Raw genomic sequence first — 15,435 nt, 5'->3', positions numbered from 1 at the left:
TATTACATGGTTGGGCCTCAACAAATGTTGTTGAATGAATGAAATAATTATGTCTTGAACTTTGTAATTCCCACGACAGATTATTCTTGTAAAATCAATACCACTTATCTACAGGAATCCCTCTCCCCAGGCTCCTGACTTTTTCCAGGGTCAGAGGAGCCTCATGGGAAGCCATCACACACCATGCAGGTCTCTTTCCCTTTTTCTCCTAAACCCAAAGTCCCTCTACTTATTTTTTAAATTTTATAATTTAGCCTCTCATTCTCTTGACCTCAGTCAAAGAGATTCTGCAAATTTTCCTGGGACAGGAAACACAGTGAGCCTTATCAAACATTTATAGCTCCATGCAAAGGCTTAGGTAGGGTCTTTTCCTAAAAATAGGACTTATATCTGGAAAGAGAATGAGAACTCTGGCTACCTGAGTAATGAGAGTGAATGTGTCAGGACAAAATGGGAATCCAGGGGAACCGTGACCCCTTACTCTGGCTCCTCATTATGTTCCTACGCAGTGATATCCATTTTCAGCTTGGGCATGTTGCCCAGGCCATCCTCCTGGCTTTGGGTCCTTGGTGTTTTAGTACCTGGAAAGCTAAGGGTGTCTTTGTCTCTGCCTTGCCTGCTCAGCAGTGGAGCAGCTGCATTCCGTGCACTGCCAGGCTGCTTCTCTGCATGTGCACATTTGCTGAGCAGGTGTGTTCTCCCTAGATACACCTTTTAAGGTGGTAGTATCATCAGTCAGCAGTGGCCAAAGAACTGAAGGGAAGAGAGGAAGAAGGCTAGTTGGTTTCAATCCACAGTTCCCTCCCTGGCCTGCTATTCTGGCCTGATGCTTTTATTGTGTTCTGTGTCCTCTGTCCCCTTGCTCTGAGTGTATTTATTCTCTCTGAGGAACTCCCTTGAGTAATGGGAGGGTGGGGACTTGAGCAGACTGATGGGTGCCTTCCTTCTCCCTCCAGATGACATAGGCAGACACAGGAATTCCAAGGTGGATGTTACTCAATGTGCCCATGGTTCTGGGTGGTCAGAGAAGTAGGCCTCCATTCCCACCACCCCCACCCCCATTTGGGTCATCATGAAATGGGAACCAAGGTCCAAGTCACACATCCTGTTCTCAGCACCTGCCATGCTGTTCTACTTATTAGCTGTGTTTGATAAACCTCTGACCTTTCAGATACTATTCTTTTTAACAGGTGTGCTCTCCCCTGCACGTTATTTTTATGTGTTCACTGCCCTATTACTGAACTGGTTCTGCATGATTTCCTTATTCACTCTTTAATTTGGGAGCACCTTATTTTACAGTCCACTAACTTTGTTGAAAATAAATTCACTTTACTTGTGTGGTTAGTATTACTCATTTAATAACATAAGTGCCATATTAGGGTGCGGTGGATGCATAGTAAGTGCCATGCAATTACAAGGTAAATATATGATGGGTTTATTTCATCTTCATCCTCTGGGCCTAACACAGGGTGACATAGTAATTACTTTGGTACCCATTAAGTGTACTTACCGCATAATCGGTAGGAAGATTAATTATGTAGGTAGCTCTTGCCACCTTCCATTTCCACACAATTTCTGAAGTTCCACCTCTTTTAGGATTATGTTGTCTCAGATAAATCTCCTATGCTGAATCCACCATTATGAATCCACTTCAGGGATGAACCATATCCAGTGCACATCTGAAAAAGGTTGAAAAGCATGTAGCACATTCTGGGGGGTGGGGAGACACCCACATTCTAAATTCAAACTAACGCTTTTATTTTTGCTTTGCCCATGCATTCAATAGGATGGAGTAGGAGAGGTATGGGAGAAACAGCATGTGCCTTCTTAGAGACCAGTCTGCTTCCACAATGAAGTGTTAGCATTTAGCATTTAATTGGTGCCAGAAATATTTACATGAACATAGAGCCCCTGGGACCAAGACCTTCATCTCTCATAATGTGTATACCCTAAACTGAGGCTATCAGTGTTCTCTGAATCTGAATGATTTGTAACAAAGCTAAAATTAATATTTGTGAACTCTGGTCCTCTGTTTCTTGACTCACAGATCATATATTAGCTTCTTACCTCAGACCGCTCTCCATAAATGCATGTGCCCAAGTCATGTACAAACAGAATAGTCACCCATTTTTTTGTCATTTGTATGAGTCTGTCCTCCCTCAAATAAAAATAAGGTATAAAAAGTATTTTGCAGGTAAATATGACTTCCTAAAATAAGTTAAGGAGTTGTCTGCTTTCACTATAAAAATATTATGTTCTTTGCAAAATTGATTCTCTGCAAGAGTCTATTACATGGTAAGCTACCTTAATGCAGTTAAGATATTTGACTAGCATCACTTTGATTTATACAAGGCATTTCAGAAACATGATTACTGTGTGAATGAAAGTACAACTTGTGTGGCTAGCTACATATGTCATTTTCTCTGAGCAGTGACTCCAAAAATCCAATAGCATTTCATTTTGCATCCCAGGGTGGCTCTTGGACTCTGCACCCGCGTTGGCCACTTAAGGTCTCTCTTGTGTCTTTCAGGCATCGAGAATGCCAGCGATATTGCCCTGTACTCAGGCCTGGGTGCTGCAGTTGTGGCCGTTGCAGTCCTGGTCATTGGCATCACCCTTTATAGACGGAGCCAGAGTGACTACGGCGTGGACGTCATTGACTCTTCTGCATTGACAGGTGGCTTCCAGACCTTCAACTTCAAAACAGTCCGTCAAGGTCAGCGGCGCAGGTCCCCCAACACCTCACCCTCAGGACCATACACTACACTCCCACAGGGACCCAGTGTTCTCCTTGGCCCTGTGTGAAGGTAGCTGTTGGCACTGGGAGCCGCTACCAGGCTTGACAGGACACCAGTCTTGACAGAATGGTCTTCTTAAGTCCTCAGCTATGGTGAGGACAGATGGATCTCAATTCACCATTAGCATCATTTTTAAATGAGACAATTCCATCTTTGATGTATAGCGAACTTAATGAGTTATTTTACCTTAAATTATCCAGCTTTCTCCACTAAGAAGCCTGGTTGGAGGATATATATTTAATTTAGTTAACTAAAATACTGATTATTGCAGGCTGAGGACCAAGTCCTAGACCACAACCTCCCTAGCATATTTATTACACTATCTTTTTGTTTCTTCTGTTTTAAATAAGTAAGAAAGAAGACCTCAGAGGATATAGAATTGGGTCAGTTAGCCAAGGAAGCAAATTAAATTCCAGGTGAAATGACTCTCAGCTCTTGCCTAGTCCATCTACTCTTTTGTTGTGGAAGAAGGAACATCTAACATGCCAAACATACCAGTGCTACCATAGAAAACAGGGCCGATGAATTCTCTTATATGAAGCCAATATTTTGCTTCCTTTGAGGTAGGGATGAGACATATGTGGCTTTTGTTTCAGAGAAAATGAAACTGTTGCTCTTCAGAAGGTGATGTTTTCCGTCTTGAACCTCATCGTCCATATTGTACCCTTTATTCCTGTTTATGGTGTGTTAGTACCACCTGTGAGCCAGGTCACAAAGTCTCAGTGTTTAGTACTGATTAAAGAGATGGGCTACTCAAATGGAAACCCAAACCTGCTGGAAAAAAACAATTGAGAAATGGCCAGAAGAGATGAGTTACTCCTCTTGCCATTTATTTCTGAGCACCTCAGTGTTAGGCCTCCAATAGGAATGTATCCCCTAGATTTGGATATATAGTTTACTATATGTGTTTTAATTAGAAATGAAGCTAGCGAAGAATTAATTTTTATATATCAGAAACCAGAAATACATTTCCATCAAATAATAGCCATCAATATCTTAGAGCATAACTCTTGATGAAAATAGAGGCAATGCGTTTGTGTGACAGAGTTCTGTGTATAAGTGTTCAGTCTTTAAAGTCAGATTTGAGCTGGCACATGCCTGTAATCCCAGCGGCTAGGGAGGCTGAGGCAGGAGGATCACAAATTCAAGACCAGCCTCAGCAACTTAGCAAGGCCCTCAGCAACTTAGTGAGAACCTGTCTCAAATAATAAAAAGGATTGGGAATGTGGTTCAGTGGTTAAGTGCCTTGGGGTTCAATCCCTGTTATTTATAAAGAAGTAAATAAATGAAATCAGACTTGAGTCTAAAACTACTTTGCAACATAGTCATTTATCCTAAGTTTCAATTTTGACAGCTATGAAATGGGAATAATAACATCCACCTCAGAGTGTTCTTGTGAGGATAAAATTGTACAGAATAACCCACATAATCCCTTGGTGCATGGAAAGTGCTCATAAATGGAGTGACTATGGTTCTGGAAGATGATCATTTCCTCTTACTTTAGCACAGGCTACCATTCTGCTTCATGATCACCAAGTAGCAGGTGCGAAGCACAGTTGCCTGGCCGATGCAGTTTTCAGAAGCTGGCATGCATTTCCCTCATGGAGAAAAGGGAAATGTGCATTGTCAGTCTCTTAAGCAAGTACATCACCTTGCCACATTGTCTCACCATCTTGTTTACTTTTGGCGAAGAATCTCACAAAACTAGTGACATAAAAAATCCTTGGTAGCTGCTAGTATCCCTATATTCCTTAAGATGATACGCCTCACATTCATAGTATATGACTTTCACCTACACTGTTTTAGAGGTATCTATTCTTGATCCATTTATCTGGTGCTCCAGAAAGGAAAACAGTGAGACTATTAATGCCCTGGGATGCAGCTCAGTGGTAGAGCACCTGCCTGCCCTGCACAAGGCCTTGAGTTCAGTCTCCGGTACTACAAAATAGAATGCCATGCTTATAGTAAGCTAAGGACTTGAAAATAGATTTTTTCAAAGAGTAGATTGAAGTCTGATCAGGGTTAGTCACTCACCCCTGCCCTCACCATTCTTCAACCATGGACTCTGTCATATGCATATGCTTTTTTTTTTTTTTTTTTTTCCAGGGCTGGGGATGGAACCCAAGACCTCGTGCATGCTAGGCAAGCACTCTGTCACTGAGCTACATCCCCTGCCCTGTACGTACTTTTATTATCAAGCATTTTCCACATCTGTGCCACCTAATTCTAGCAAATATTTTTTGCTTCCTTGCTTCAAATGAGCTGGGAGAGTCTTTCAAAAATAGCCAAAAATTAAGTTTCAGAAGGTGAGGACTTGAGATCAAATAGCTAGACTTGGGGATACAATTCTTGAGGTCTCCATGGAAACGTCAGTTCCCAACTCTTTTCAGATGTGGGATCATTCTTCAGTCCCACTTCTTGCCTGGGGACACCATAAACAAGAATACAGTCCTAAGCTATAGAACTCAATGTGGTTCTGTTAAAAAACCCAGCACCTTGATTGGTCTTTGTCTTGGCACAGCAGCCCCAAGCATGGAGAAATACACCATCAAGGAGACATTAGAGCTTGCAGCATTATCTCACCTCATTTGTACATTTTCTCTGTGATTCTGCAGTCTTAGAGCATCCAAATAAGAGGTGGTGAAAGTCAGGGTTATAGATTTCCTGCTGGCATTGTTACAAATTATGAAAATGGAAAAACAATAGAGGCTAATACAATATGGCCTAGAATTGCAGCATTTTCAAAAATACCATACTTTAAACATTTTTGTCAGGCCCCAAAGGAAAATTGTTTAATATGGTTTGGGTTTCAATTTGAGATGTCACATTGACGGACTGATATGGGTGGGAGGTTTGGGACTGAGGGTTATTTTGTTATTTACTAATAAATGAGATTACTTCATCACAAGAAAATATCACAGCATTTCTTTTTAATATTTGGCTTGGAAAAAATTGGTGTGCCCCAACAGATGACAAAGTCCAATTTCTCATGTTTTTGTAAAGATTTTTTTTTCATTTGTTTTCAGACATAAAGGAGACCATTCTGAGCTGTTCCCCACACAGAATCTGAGTTGCTTTCTGTCCCCATATGGAGTATTCTTTTCCTCTCAGTGACATATGCAGTCTTCAAGTGAATTGGCTACTGAGACATGGAGCAATTCATGAGGTCCTCTGACCCATTTGCTCTGAGGACACATCATTTCCTCCTGCAGCTCAAGAAAGTGCCCAGAATTCCACGAAAAATATGCTGAAACCAGGCAGCTTCATTATAAACAGCACTACCTAGTCACCAAGCTGTGTCATCTCTTGCCATTTAAAATGAACAGATGTTATTTTTGCTCCAAACTGGATTGTAAAACATCTTTTTTTTTAAGCTTCTCTTTGCCAGTTGAAATCACATGAACAACAATACCTGAGTTATTTGCCAGAGTGCCAAAAATATTTGTTTTCCAAAGTAAAGATCTCAGAAGGTGAAGGATTTGTCTGGCAGCATTCAAAGAATGGACTGGGAAGGGGGCCTCAGTTTCAAGACATTAGTCACTAAGAACCAACCTGTTGTGGCCACTCTGCAGGGCTACTCTTCTCAGAGCAGCTAGCAACTGCCCAGGCTGTCTTGCAGTTAGGAAAGGCAGCTGTAAAAGGGTAATGGAGGTGTCATAGTTCTGAGTGACAGATCAAAATATGTATTTTTTTTTTTAATCAGGTAACTCGCTGCTCCTGAATTCTGCCATGCAACCAGACCTGACAGTGAGTCGAACATACAGTGGTCCCATCTGTCTACAGGACCCGCTGGACAAGGAACTCATGACAGAGTCCTCTCTCTTCAACCCTTTGTCGGACATCAAAGTCAAAGTCCAGAGCTCATTCATGGTTTCTCTGGGAGTGTCTGAGAGAGCCGAGTACCATGGCAAGAATCACTCCGGGACATTTCCCCATGGAAACAACCGCAGCTTTAGTACAATGCATCCCCGAAATAAAACACCATACATTCAAAATCTGTCATCACTCCCCACAAGGACAGAACTGAGGACAACTGGTGTCTTTGGCCATTTAGGGGGGCGCTTAGTAATGCCAAATACAGGTGGGTGGTAAGCGTGTGCCTGTGTACTTTCCAGATATTGTTTAAATTTTACTTAATATAATTATATCCTGTCAGATTCATTTTGCGATATTTATCATCCCTTTGTCAGAGAAGAAATGCCACAGCTTTCCCAGTCTATTTGATTTACACAGCACACCAGTTCCAAGGCTCAGATTAGACTTTGTGGTCTTCATCCTGGGATGTTTTAAATGCCTGATAGAGTTGGTAGCAACATTTGCTGAAAAAAGTCTGGATAGTCCCCTGGGTTTAAGCCCCTTTGAAATGTGTTACCTAGAGCATGATCAGGTAGCACCAAAATAAGCCTTTGGCATGACCGTGACAAATACCCTGTTTGTACCCATGCATGGCTTATATGCTAGTGGATAATTTAATCCAATGACAGTCTCATTTCATCAGTAACTGACCTAATGAACATGCTCAGTGTTCATAGACCTTGCTAAGCATGTTACTTCATGACGAGCATTGATAAATAATCATTGCAGAGCTGTTCCTTTGAATCACAACTTCAGTTCCACGGCTATGTCATAAGCGTAGTTAATTTCTAAGTATTTTCTTTCTTTCTTTGGGTTGGAAGAGAGGAGATTTTTCTTGATGTTTTGCAGGACACTTACGGTGCCCAACTCAGTTGACTTTTAAAATGACGTCCTATCTGTGGGTTAGTCTTCAGAGTTGTGACCTCAGACTTAAGTGGGTGGCAAAAGGTCACTTTTCCCCCTGATTCCTAAGCAATGAGAATTGGGCAGTATGTTGAGTCACAGGGTGCTCTGACTGAGAGGCATGGGGCGGTTGGATCTGTAAGTGTTATTAGACAGGTTAGCACAGATTCAAGGTCTTGGCATGTTTCTCTCTAAGGTGGAGCTAACCAAAATATTATCTCATAAAATTAAACCTGAAATAGGACTAGTCCAATGCTATTGTTGTAGCTAACTGACCTAATAGTTTACTAACTTGAAACTCAACTTGTCCTTAAGTTGATGAATGTTGAACTCCTTCTGTCCTGGATAATTGCTTTCTTTAAACATCATTTCAAAATCTGTTTTATTTCCTTTAAATAGTGCTCTAATGCCAGCATAATGATTGTGTTTGCATAACCTTCCAGTCTTCCATGGCTTTCTTGGTCAGTTTTGGACATGATAAGGATCTTGGTTGAAATATGTGTGAGTGTCAATGTATAAATGCCTGTGTTTTTGATGACTGGCAGATGGAAGACTCAATGCAGAGTGAATCAATCAACCACATTTACCAAGTACCTTCCCTATAAGACTTCATAAATTACAAGGTGTGTTCTGAGGGTGCATTGTGGATAAAGAAAAGTAAAAGACACATCCGTTACCTTCTCAAGGAAGAGGATACACACATCATAAATCATACAAAGTCACACATTGAATCATTATGCTTTCATCTTATCTCCTCTTCCTAGCTCATGATTGGTATTGTCTCAGTAGTTATTAGTTGAATAGGTTGACCAGTACTCCTTCTTTCCGCTTCCCTTCCTCATTTGCTAATGTGTGTGTGTGTGTGTGTGTGTGTGTGTGTGTGTGTACACACATGTATCTTATACACATATTGAAGGAAGGTCAAGAGAAGCCTGCTCATTGGCTATGTTTATTTCATGTTCATTAAAGAAAGTGAGGAGATGAAATCATGATAAACTAAAGAGCTTTCTTTTCCTCCCCTTCTGACTTGAGAAGCACCCAAGTTGAAAACTAAGAACTCTGATAGCATTGTCAATGATTACCACACAACTCCTCTGTGAAAGGGGCATTTTCAAAGCTCTTGACAAGGAGCAATGAATAAGATTGAAGCTATTTGCTATGAATGAGTTTGAGGAAAAATAAGTATGGGGAGTTGAAACATATCCCCTGTTACTTGCAGGACATAAATGCAAAATATGCCCTGGAGATAAAGAAAGCAAGGCATAGAAATTACATTGCTCTAATGCCATCTATCCCAAATTGTCATATGGCACATGCTAGAAATGATTTATTATGCAAAATATGAAACAGGAAACTCAGACAGGTGGTTCTGTTGTCATATCAAATAAAAGGCTGTCAGAATGCAGGTGGAGTTTGGGGGAATATATTTTTCTTTGATCATAGTTAACTGGTGAATGACATACTGAAAATGAATACTTCTTTAAGAGACCATTGGCATAAAACTTTCCCACAGTGCCTCTCATTCTTCATAATATAACTTGCCAACAATACCACCTCCCTCTACAACCCTTGCCTGTGATTGATTGTCTTCAGACTCTGCATACAATTTGCATTTTTGGGTAGGAGGAAGAGGAAGTATGTTTGACAGATAATAATAATAATACAATTTCTGATTGAAAAACAGGGAAAAATAGTTTAAAGCTCTAATTATCCTGTAGATTCTGGTTGAATTTAGGAGTATCATGAATAATATTTCAATCTAAACAGAGGGAATTAAGCTGACTTGAAAGGATGAAGATATGTTGTGCTCCCTAATAGCCCGTTCTCAGACAGCTTCATTCATATTCCTTCTCTTTTGATCTGGAAGTAGATGGTTGGGCCATGGTGATTTATACCGGACAACAAGACTGGTGTTTTCACTAAGAATTTTGAATCCTCTTCATTCATTCATGTGTGTATGATCTGTTTAGTGTGTTGCTGCTCCGTACAAGGCATTGTGCTAAGTGTTGTTGATGTGACGTGGCATTGTGAAGAATAGGGGTTGTCTGTCTCTTTGTCATCATGAGCTAGAAAGCCTGAAAGGAAGGCAGCCAACAAAGTGCTACATCAAATTAAGACAAGGCAGAGAATGACTAGGGCATGTATTCAGGTTGACAACCAAACACACTGAATATCCTTTGTATTGCAACTTGTGTTCAACAACAGGAAAGGATATCATGGATGCCCCTTCTTTTGGAAACTACATTTAAGGAAGACTAGAAAATGCAAGGAGGTGCCTTCCTGATTGGAGGTCCCTAAATGTGTCAATTAGAGTTCTCCTACTACTGATGTTAAAGTCCAGAATATAAATGGGTCTCCTTGCTGTAAGCAAGATTTAAATGTGTCTCATTCTTAGTGCTAGTGAAAGATACTGATGATAACTAGCATGTTACTGAATATTGCTCATAAATGTGAATCACAAATAACTTGTTTTGCAATGAGCCTTGCATTCCTCAACTGCACAGCTGCTAATAGGCACATAGAAGGATAACAGAAAAACTTACCATCTCTAGATTTAAATTAGCAGCAGCATCCTGAAAGCTTTTTGCGTGATTAACTCTAATGAAAGAGAAAAACAAGGTGAGGAGATGCATTATTCAAAAAATAGGATGCCCTGAGATTTTATTTCATAAAGATTATACTATTTCTCTATTTCATTTCTTTTTATAAACAAGAAACTACATTAAAGAGAATCTCAGCTCTCCCTAGACATCTCTCTTGGCCAAAGTGAAATATTTTCCTCTCTGCATTCAAGAGGAAAGAGGGGACATTTAAAATGCAGTGTGATGTGGCTTCCTGTGCCTTCCCTCCTTGCATTATATTTCACTCATAATGCTGCTGGGTTTTTTGCAATTTGGCATTGATATGAGTATGGTTAAGTCACTTTTAGCTTAACTCTTTTCAGCAGCTTCTATTTGCAAATTTAGGACCATATTGGTTACACAATAACCTAGAAGGTCCTTCCGTTTATCCAATGCTTTTATTTTTCCTAGTTTTTGGCAAACTGCATAGACCTCTGAGCACTACATCAGCTTGCTTCCTGATGCACAATTTGTAAGACAATTATACCAGGTTCAAGTAAATCTTAGCTCACCCATTATCCCAGGTACATTTCTAGAAGTCAGTGGATACAAATGAGATAGACAAATATGTTTTATAATTTGGGAGCAGATCAACTGATGTATCAATAAACTCATATTCTCGGATATGTTTGATAGTGCCTGGTTTTAGGACCCAGTCTTTTAGAGAGAAACAATGTTGGGAAGATTTAAAATTTAGAAAAGAAACTGATTTGAGTACTCAATAGAATAATATGCCCTTCTTTATGTCCCAGTTATAAAACAATGGACTTTGTAAATCTTCCAAGGATTAGGATTTCACAAATTGCCTTGAGAAGGTTCTTTTTTGTGGGTAGCTATAAGGCACTCAAGTGCTGTACTTTAAAACAATTGGAAGATCTATGAATAACCCCGTTTTTTTTTTTTTTTTTTTTTTTTTTTTTTCTTTCAGGGGTGAGTTTACTTATACCACATGGTGCCATTCCAGAGGAGAATTCTTGGGAGATTTATATGTCCATCAACCAAGGCGAACCCAGGTAAGAGTGTTATATTGTTTTATTTTGTACATCTAGGGATATGTAACAATAATCCCCACTATTATGTATGATTATAATGCATTAATTTTAAAGAGAGGGAAAAGAAAACAATTAGGGAAAATTTTTGAACACTTTACCAAAGTTGATAATGTAGATGGCAAATATGCACATGGAAGATGTTCAGCATCATTTACCCGGGAAATGCAAATAAAACCATGAGAAAACACCACTGAATTCCCACTCACATGATCAAAGTTAAAAAGTCAGCCATACCAAGAGATCTCATGGTTGTGAAGCAACTACAACTCTCCTACATGCTGGTGGGAATGTAAAATGGTGTAACGGCTTTGGAAAACAGTTTGATAGTGTCTTTAACAAGTTAAATATACACCTATCATATGATTCAAGTGGTATACCTAAGAGAATACCACTCTTAGGTATTTTCTCAAGAGAAATAATAGAACATGTCCATTCAAGACTGAAATACACATGTTCATAGCAGCTTTATTTGTAGTAGATAAATGGATTAAAGAAGGAGTATATTTATACAATGGGACACTAACAATATAAAGGAACAAATGATGGATACATGTTAAAATATGAATAAATCTGAATTTCAGTATACTTGAACATAAGAATGCACACATTTAAAAATGCATACTGAATGATTCAATTTATGGAATTCTAGAAGATGCAAACTGACTGAGATAGTGGTTATCTGGGGACCAAGGACACCATTCAGAGGCAGGGATTATGAAGAGATGGGAAAACTTTTGATGATGTGAATGTGTTCACAATCTTGATTCTGATGATGACTTCACAGATGTGTGGATGTGTGTGCATGTTCATGTGTGTGTGTGTGTGTGTGTGTGTGAGAAACTTTCAATTGTATATGCAATTATGTATGGTTTATATCCATTTTATCTCAGAAAAAAATAAGAATGGTGTTCTAAAAATGACTTTCTGTCGGGTGGCCTCACAACTCTAAAATATACCAAAATATATCACTGAAATGTACACTTAGGGTATATGAATTTTAAGGTATATAAGGTATACCCCAAAAAAGTCATTTTAAATAAACCAGACTGGATGGAAACACATCTACATGTTAATAATTGTTAGCGTAGTCTAGTACAAATACAGTGGAGTTTGTTGCTGTGTTCTTTGTAATTTTCCCTATTTTCAGGTTTTTCTAATTGGATATACATTAAAATAAACAAAAAAAATCTTTAGACATGATATCTTAAATACAAAGTGGAAAGTCGGCAAGAGATTTGAAGTCAATAAGACAATGAGACCTGGAGTTGTGTTTGTGAAATAGTGATACACTTGGCCCTATACAGGGAAAAACCAGTTGCAGAACCATTGGCAGGAGCATAAAACATCCACGACTCTACATTTTAGGGGCACTGGTACATAACCATGGAGCACCAAATGGAAAATAGAAAATTGGGAGGCAGACCATAACGGAATATTGATTGGCCAGGTGCCATGGCACATGCCTGCAATTCCAATGACTGGAGACTGAGGCAGGAGGATCACAAATGCAAGGCCAGCCTGAGCAACTTAGCAAGTCCCTCAAAATAAAAAATTTAAAAAAAAAAAAAGAAGACTGGGAGTACCGCTCAGTAGTATAGTACCCCTGGGTTCAATCCCCATTGCTGAGAAATAAATAAATTTAATTAAAAATATAGAGTCCTTGGAGGTATTCTTCAATGCTGTCATCATTATGCAAATTCACACACTGATAGATTCATGACCCTTTTAAGGTCAGCATAAGACCTGCTCTGCACAAGCCGAAAGACAATTTCTTAGGCAGTTTTCCTAACAGTAAAAAATATGGTCTAAACTTCAATAACTTTCAGGTCTGACGAATTTTAGCAGCATTAAATTCAATTACACAACAAATACAAATCTTGTCTCACACTCTTAATGAAAGTAGTTATTTATTTTCTTATTGCAACTATGATATTTGTAAAAGTATTACCTTCCTCCACAGAAGAGAAACCTAGCTCCTCTTTAGAAAGCAATTTCTCTCATAAACTGGATATATACCTCTGGCATTTTTAGTCATAACATCTTGGTTATTTTAGAATAGATTTTTTGTTGTTATGGTTGTTAGCAAAGAATACCTGAAAGAAAAAACACTGGAAAGAAAACAACCAGAGAAGTAGATTGTTTAAACAGATTTTGACAGCTATTTCTATAAAAGGATTTGTGGGTGCCCAGTGGCCCTAGGTTTCTGCTTTCTGGGACTTGAGAGGAATGGAAGAAATGGTTCCGCCAGTCGGTTGTTGGTGAGGCTCTTAGAGGTGTGCGTGGCTGGGCTGTGTTGAGCACTCGTGTTATATTCTCAGTACTGCACATCTATATTCTTTTCCTGTACACCTGAAAAGGTGCTGGTATCTAAAGAACTCCATAAATGGGGAAAATGGAACCTCATAGAGTTTTAAGTTTTCTCCAAATCTTAGTTAAGTCAGTTAAGAAAAATGAAAATTGGAGTTCTTTTGGGTGGAAGTCACCTCATTTTTATCCTTTGATTTGCTTAAGAAATCATACCTGCCTGAAATTAAGGTCCTGGTTATTTACACATGTGTTTTTTTCAACACTCTGTCCTGCAAAACTCATCGTCCTTCAGCATCTGCAAGGCATTGGTTCCAGGACTCCCAAGGATACCAAAATCTACAGATGCTCAAGTCCCTTGGGTAAAATGGTATAATATTTGCACATAACGTACACACATCCTCCTATGTGTACTGTAAGCCATCTCTGTATTACTTATAATAACTAACACAATGTGAATGCTGTACAAACAGTTGTCATACTATATTGTCTTAGTGAATAATATTTTTTGATCTGAGGTTGAATCTGGAGATAACCAAACCAAAATATATTGGAGGATCAACTGTATAAGGCATAATCCAGACAGTCTTTCCTGAACTCTGGCGCCCTACCAAGCCCTCTCTCTGCATCCCTCTCCCTCCATTCCAATCCTCATACTGAGCCTGTGTTGAGCTCCTTCCATTCAGACTCCTCCCCAGTGTCTTCTACCTCATTTCCTGAGAAACAACCTAGAACTGTTTCATATTTGTACAAAGCAACCAGTTTACAACTTACCTTAATCCCTGTCTCTAAACTAGAAGCTGCTTCTTGCTTGGAGGTCAGAACAGGAATGTTCTAACAGACATCAACCATACAAGAAATTAAATAAAATGTCCTGAAAGAATTGGAAAGAATGATCACTTGGGACATCCTACAGTTTTGAGAAATACCTATGAACTTGCCAGAGCCCAAAGACATAAAGTGATAGCTTGGCCTACTGGGGTCATTCTCCTGGCCATCTTTAGCTTTGAAATTCCATGTTAACCAATGTGGCTTATCCATCTCTATCTAGGGTTGGAGTCTATTACTGCTGTCTAGAAAGGTGGAGTGAAGTGAGAACTTTAGATGAGGTGTGCATTTTCTTACAATATGAAATCATAGGAAGCACACATTCCCTTTCAGTTTGCTGAAAGCTTCCCAGGAGTTCCTGTCTCTTGAGGAAATGACTGGTCTGTGGGCGACAGGCCATTTAGCTTCCTTGGCAATCATCAGTCCCTTTTGAGTGGCATCAAACTATTTACAAAAACACTAAAAATAGCAAATGCCTTTCTACTCCATTTTTTTTAAGCTGGGATGAATTTTTTCCATCTGTGCCAAGAAGCTTCTTAGATCTGTGTTCTTTAGCTTTTAATCTCGTGATTAATCAGGAAAAGGCCATTGTATCATCTTTTCTTTGTAATGTCACTTGAAACTCCATTTTCATTTCATGCTGTCCATCTGTCATCCTAAACTTTTCTTGGAATCCACAGAGCTGGAATGCATTGCTCTGTTTCTTTCATCTTTGCCTCGAAAGTCACCACTTTTCCCTTCCTTTCATTTCATGGGTGTAAGAATTGGATTTGCTGACCCTCCATCACCTCTAACACACAGAATGCTGTAGGATTCCATACAACATTTTTATGCTTCCAAGCAACATCTTTAAATTAAAGTCTGCTCCATTTTCCTCTTGACCACACATTTCTATTGCCCCTTTCTGAATTACATCCCTGGTGTAGCAGGGTAATGACTTATTGGAACTATAACTGATGTAATTAATTCCAATTCCATCTCTGATTCCCAGGTACATGGCTCTGTGGCATGAATCAAAGACACCAAACATCCCCCTGTATTCAAGTAACCTCAAGTGGTTACACTTTCATATTT

General features: G+C 39.3%; 1 protein-coding gene across 9 annotated transcripts in view; it reads left to right on the top strand.

Annotated features, from left to right (window-relative positions):
* Positions 1-15,435, top strand: part of Unc5d (unc-5 netrin receptor D) — a 531,864-nt gene that overhangs the window by 459,749 nt on the left and 56,680 nt on the right. For 4 of the 9 annotated variants that reach the window (XM_047551326.1, XM_047551325.1, XM_047551322.1 and 1 more), the window contains 3 exons: positions 2,531-2,716; positions 6,502-6,879; positions 11,106-11,190. In XM_047551326.1, the coding sequence (XP_047407282.1) occupies positions 2,531-2,716; positions 6,502-6,879; positions 11,106-11,190 (649 nt within the window). Of the gene's footprint in view, positions 1-1,786; positions 1,802-2,530; positions 2,717-6,501; positions 6,880-11,105; positions 11,191-15,435 lie in introns of all 9 variants that reach the window. The other 5 variants (XM_047551324.1, XM_047551319.1, XM_047551327.1 and 2 more) reach the window with 3 other exon arrangements.

The sequence above is a fragment of the Sciurus carolinensis genome, chromosome 4 (assembly GCF_902686445.1).
Source record: "Sciurus carolinensis chromosome 4, mSciCar1.2, whole genome shotgun sequence".
NCBI classification, from domain to species: domain Eukaryota; kingdom Metazoa; phylum Chordata; class Mammalia; order Rodentia; family Sciuridae; genus Sciurus; species Sciurus carolinensis.
The sequence above is the reverse complement of the archived record's forward strand: the minus strand, read 5'-3'. Positions and strand labels throughout refer to the sequence as shown.